The sequence below is a fragment of the Nematostella vectensis genome, chromosome 6, assembly GCF_932526225.1.
Source record: "Nematostella vectensis chromosome 6, jaNemVect1.1, whole genome shotgun sequence".
Lineage (NCBI taxonomy): Eukaryota > Metazoa > Cnidaria > Anthozoa > Actiniaria > Edwardsiidae > Nematostella > Nematostella vectensis.
This window is the reverse complement of record NC_064039.1, coordinates 7,769,939-7,775,938: the sequence shown is the minus strand read 5'-3', so window position 1 is coordinate 7,775,938 and position 6,000 is coordinate 7,769,939. Positions and strand designations below refer to the sequence as shown.

Genomic DNA, 6,000 nt, shown 5'->3' with positions numbered 1-6,000 from the left:
TGGGGGGCTCGACTCAGTAACATCATCGTCTTACATAAACTGTTGTCATGGCTACAAGACAGAGTGACGTCATCGCTTAGTTGTCTAGACTTGTTGCCTGGGCGTGGCGAGCTGTCAGTCAAAAGTGAGACATATTGTAAAGTTGGACCTACTTCGGATGGTCATGATGGTGAGTGAGAGGTTACTTTTTTGTGAGGCTAAATGCTCGCATTTAGGCAAGGTTAGACTCACAACACAGGGCAGCGTCTCAGAGCTTTAGAGGTTATGCGTACGTGACCTGCGCCGGCGCGCGTGGTACAGCGGTATGCCTTCGAAAGGGAACTTTGCACGAGCGGCAAATCCTCCGATCAACCGTCCTTTGGTGCTAACACGTGGGAAGCTAATATGATACACCTTTTTCAAATAAGGTCGCTCTCGGAAAATACATGTTTAGCTGCCCGCATGATTAATAATAAATAATGATATAAAAATAGATAAAAATATAAAAAGTACCCCTCATTGCTCCAATGTCCAATGCTCCGTTGCTCTTCATAAGCAAATACCCCTAAATAAAATAATATCCAGGTTCGGATGGTACGCATCCTTGTTTATGTATGTTTTAAGCATTAATTTGGCTTTTAAAGGCCAGGATTCGGCCATCTATACGTTACCAATTCCAAACCACAACCAATTTCTGCGGGCTACAACACATGGATTCTCAACCTTATTTGAAATAGTTTTTTATAATGTCCCGCTAATTTGAACGTTACAACTCGAACTCCCTTCCATTTGGATCTAATCGGTTATTCATTTTTTCGTTATTCAACTTTATTGAAAACATTTTTTGTCTCTTTAGCCATACTTTTCTCCGTTAACTTTCTTCTTCCCGTCCTTATTACGTTTTTCCCTCCTTTTTTGTGGGGGAGGTAGCTCATTACCCTTGAGAGAGTCCGATCATGAATATATTGAAAAAGGTACTGTTTCATGATTTTAATGCATGTAATAAATCTTATAATTGACCCCGATAACATTAGCTGATATTGGTTACTCTTCAAGTTTACTAGATTTTACTGGATTTTATTTCCTGTTTGAAATAGCAATATTTGGGCATATTGATATTAGTAGATTAAAAAAGAATTATTATCAGAGTTTATAAACAAAGGGTCGTTATATTTGTTCGGCATTTTTTTGCTTGTATTTTGTCGAATCTCGATTTGCGGAGTTCAAGAAATTCGAGCGTTGTAAATATTCTTAAATGTCTTCGTTTGTGACTCTCTGTAGGTACGTGCTGTGTGGATGAAGCCCGTTCACTGGCTGACCCAATAGAAATAGACACAGATGGCGTGTCCCCGTGTGAACGGGAGCTTGTACAGGTTGAGGCTGCTCACATCAGACTTATAGCTTTTAGGGTAAATATGAATAATTCGTTTCATTTTTTTTTTTTCGGCAATGCAGCTCCCCCCCCCCCCCCCCCCCCCCGCCCGAGGTTGAGACATCATTATGTCCGTTTTTTAGGCGTGTAGGGATAAACGCCCATTACCTAAGCGCTATTTTCCTATTGAAGAATCACCTGTGCACCCCTCAACAAACCCCTGTTCGCACTTTCCCCAAATAGGCGCCACCCTGAAAATTATACGGAATTATAATGCTATTTGGGATTCAAGAAAGGATAATGGTGGTATTTGTGGCTGGTATGGTGATCGGGTTATAGCTGCCGTGTTCTTGCATTGGCTACGCGAGAAATGAGTACAAAATACCCGGGTGAGATCCTAGTCTCCCTACCTCCTTAAGTCCCATCCTCATCTTTCGATGATGATCTTTCTACAGTGTTTTATGGTGATTTGTTGTTATTCGTTACTATGAAGGTGGCGATTGTTTCCTGAATGATACATGTTGGCATGGATATTATTCGTGTGAACACTGTGCTGGTTACCATCGAAATGTCTATTGCCATTATGGTGTTTCAAAGCTGTGGTCACTCTTGTTGTTTTTGACACAGTTGGACCAGTTTTTCAATCAGATGCTTCACACGCTCCTCAGCCTCTCTCTGCCAGCCTTCGATTTGCACAAGCGCCTGCAGCCAGCCTCGGAGTTTCTCAATCGCCGGCTTTCCTCTCTCCGGCAAGTCATGTTTCCGGAGTGCTTCAGTGACTTGTTGGTTTGCCTGTGGACGCATTTGGCACAGGTACTGGGAGGAGGGGGGGGGAGGGCTATTCTATGGGAGTTCTACGTTCGCCCGCCATCTGCATAAATATAGCAAATAAAGAGTAAAAATATTTCGAAAGTGAAGATGATTCACCTTCATCTCGTTCCCAAAGCCATAGTCTTATTTACTATTGCACTCAAGACGTGTAAGAATGATAAAAATTGATGCTAATCAGTTTTTAAAAAGGCAAGACCTTTTCAGTTGCATTTGTTTTCCTGATTTGTAAGCGTTGAATAAGTTGCTTTTTGCGCCAAAAGCTGGAGCGCTTGCGAGTTTGTCACCCGAAAAGTCACGTGATTTCTTAGTGCAAGTCGCCTGTAAATAGGTTAGTCCATTTCATTGCGAAATAGAAATAAGTCTCTCAAAGCTCCATCGGTTGCACTAGATTTCACACAAGTTACAAGTTATAGTAAAACCCCGCGTGTAAGAACCTTTTTTCAAGTCTGGCAAAACGGGTTCTTATAATTTGGGGTACTTCCTAAGAATTTAGGCAAAATAGGTTTTTATTAGGTTCCTAATTTTTTTCCCAATCTGGTTTATCAACAGTAGGATTCATCGTTACAGAAGTGTGATTGAATACATAGCCACTTTGCTGAAGAGATATCATACTGTATATATGTTGTATCAGTAAATCTTTAAGAAATGGTAGAATTTTAGCAAATTTATAATTCAAAGCCCATAAATTTGTTTCCTTTTTTATAGAGTAACCCATCATATAAGAACCTTTTTTGGCTTAATAGGTTCTTATATTTTGATGCATTAAAATCCAAAATTTCTGCTATAGGTAGGCAGAAAAAAAATCACTAGGTTTTTATACGCGTGTTTTTACTGTATCTATTGAAGCGGCAGGCTCGCAGGTTTATCAAACAGTCCATAAACGTTGACCGCGCTCGCGGCTGACGGTGCCCTGATAAACTGAGCACCGCATGGCTTCCCTAGAAAGCTTGTAGCGTATTAACCAACTTGCTGTTATCACTCAACTACTAGGGTTTCAGTGACGAAGCAAAGTGTCTTAAGGAGATGGAAGGCCGCGCCTCGAATCACGCCAAGCTCCTCTTACAAGCCTTAGCCGTAAGTCTAGAGACTTGAAAGAACGCAAGTAATTGGGAGGGGGGGGGGGGGGGGTGGCTTGTGGTAGGGGGCCGGGGGTGTGTAAAGGAATGGAGAGAGAACAACAGTGACGAAACAGCAGAACAGTCCCTTCTTCCTCGTGTAACGTGTCTTTGGGTGATTTCTTGTAGTACTTCATGCAGTTTTTCCATGGCCAAGGTGATGGCTTAGATCTCGATACGCTATCTGCTACTACGGTGAGTTGACAAAGTACCCATAGCTTTATGTGGTACTCTATATTTAACATCAAGACCATCATCAATCCGTGATCAAAATGATATTAAATCCCTTAGAGGCGCACAGCGAGCTCTCGATGGATTGAGTCACCAGAAGTAAAAGTACATTGAAATGTATGACGTAATTCCTAATGAAACTTATTTTGGCATAAGGTTTGAGTTGCTCAGAGCTTCAAACACCTACGTGACCGGTAGTAAAACAATTTGCATATCTTTTTTTTTCACTATACGCCCTCTTTTCATCCGGGATCTTGTGGTTTCAGGAGGATGTGTCAAAGCACCTTGAGCTCTACACCAGCACCACTGCGAGGCTGATCCGCATGTACCGCTGGCTCGCCAGACAGGTCAGCGGACCCACCCAAATGCGAACACTATTTGTGATGTCTTGTGGTTTTTTTTTGTATTTTTATTTTAATTGATTAATTCAATACTAATAAGACATAAAGGTGAACCCTACGGGATCCATTTAGGCTTTTGTATGGATCCTCACCGTTTTCAATTATTTTTTTATAGTCTATATCGCTATTGATACGAGATTTTCGTTTCCCTTGGACTAAGCACAATTTCGTAATTGTAAAATCACGATTGATTTAAATGACTGACATCGTTATCGGCATATGCATATTCATAGTACATTGCCTGTCACTGCCTGTATTAGTGTGATTGACAGTTCATTGCTTATGACAGATGTTCCAAATCGAGCGGCTGTCTCGTGCAGACGACTTCTACTCATCGGTCAGCAGTTGCTCCCACCAGAGTCACGCACATGAGCCCGCAGACACTCTGATCCAGGCCTTGCGGACGCAGCTTCACGCCACGCGCAAGTGCTTCTCGGGCTCGCAGTTCGTGGACTGGGTACGAGAGTACGTGAATGTCCACGGTTATGACAGTCTTGGTGTGTGCATCGGCAGCACGGACACGGAGACTGGACTCGAGTTAGGTATAAGTTGAACCCCTATAGGTGTATGTATAGGTTATGTATACGTTTATGTTATATCGTTGGCAGGGGTTTCATTAAGTTTCAAAGTAGTGTGTGGAAATTGATAGGTAGGGGCTGGAAGTTATTAGTTCAAATAAACACGACTTTTCAAGATACCGGCTCTCAGAAAATAGTAGCTGGCGGTTCCGCAGGCCGCCGGGCCTTGAGGAAACCCCTGGTAAATATATGATACGCATTATTCATAGTTGTGTGTCACATAGAGGTATATGCAACCTCTACAGAGGATTTGCCGCCACTTTGTTATTCTAGAAGTTAAAGCAGGTCTACACCCATTTCAAATAAGGTCGCCTTTGGAGAATCCATGTGTTATAGTCCGCATTGCTTCATGTGCAACAAATGAATAAGCAAGTAAGTCTAAATAAAATAAAGCCTTAAGAGCTGTAACATTTCTTGTTTATGTGCTTGAATATATTCACATGCTTTTAGAGACAAGGATTCATCCATTTATATGGAGCCCAGGAGCACAGCGAATACCGACACATTGATTCGCGAGTGCAACCTGATTTGAAGTAGATATACAACAGATATATAACAGATATAATAGATATATTTAACACAACCCAACTCTCTGACGCATTACAGGGCATCACCTATTAGAGAGGAACCTCCTGATCTGTCTTGGCAGTCGCCGTGACAACCAACAGCCCTCATCTGACTCCCGTGATGACGTGGAGTACACAATGGATACCGAAGAGGTGTCTGTGTCCCTTCCCGACAGGGGGAGGGGTAGTGTGGTGGTTTGGGACCAGCCTTCCCAAGGGCATATCAGTGTCAACCAGGTGTCGGTATCCAAGCGCTCGCATCGCCCCGGTGGCTGTAAGTATTTCGCGTTGCTTGTCGAGAGGGGTAGCCTACGAAGCAGCTTCTTTTAGTTCCAGAATCCCTGTGTAGTCTTTGGTAAAGGAGTTAACTGTAACTGATGGCTTGACATTTTTAAAGGGGCACTTGAATGGCTAATGATTGATTTTAGCGTTTCAAAAGATCGAAAACAGTTAAAAGACCCCCCCCCCCCCAAAAAAAAAAAAAAAAAAACTCAAGCTTTATTAAAGGATCTTGTTAAAAAACGAGAAAGAATCCATTCCAAATCCATTTTTTTAACGTCAGATTCCGCGCGCTCGCCCCAGGCTCTTTAAGCCTCTTTAACAAAACGACAGCCATCGGTAGGATAGAGATAGAACATAGCACCTTTCCTTCGTGGGGAGAGTCACTCGCACATTTCATCGCAATTTCCTTAAGGCACTAAAATTTATTTTTATTTTACAAGATCCCTAGATGATATTTGATCCGCAATATAAACACAATATCGCAGTTGATTAATACGAACTGTGTGATTCCTGTGTTAACCTCTCCTTACCCAATGAAATTAATATTCTCAAGCAAACTTCCTGGGCGGGAATCTAAGTGGGGTGTCCTGAGAAAACTCCCTTTTTGGTAGGTTAGGGTTAGGGTTCCGAAATTGAAATTGGAAA

At 42.2% G+C, this 6,000-nt stretch overlaps 1 protein-coding gene across 1 annotated transcript in view; it reads left to right on the top strand.

Moving 5' to 3' along the window:
• LOC116616912 overlaps positions 1–6,000 on the top strand; it is a gene marked incomplete in the record, with an annotated part of 52,640 nt that overhangs the window by 38,595 nt on the left and 8,045 nt on the right. The window contains 8 exon segments of the mRNA XM_048729222.1: positions 3–169; positions 1,261–1,388; positions 1,979–2,164; positions 3,173–3,256; positions 3,427–3,492; positions 3,795–3,875; positions 4,219–4,471; positions 5,114–5,347. Of these exon segments, the coding sequence (XP_048585179.1) occupies positions 3–169; positions 1,261–1,388; positions 1,979–2,164; positions 3,173–3,256; positions 3,427–3,492; positions 3,795–3,875; positions 4,219–4,471; positions 5,114–5,347 (1,199 nt within the window).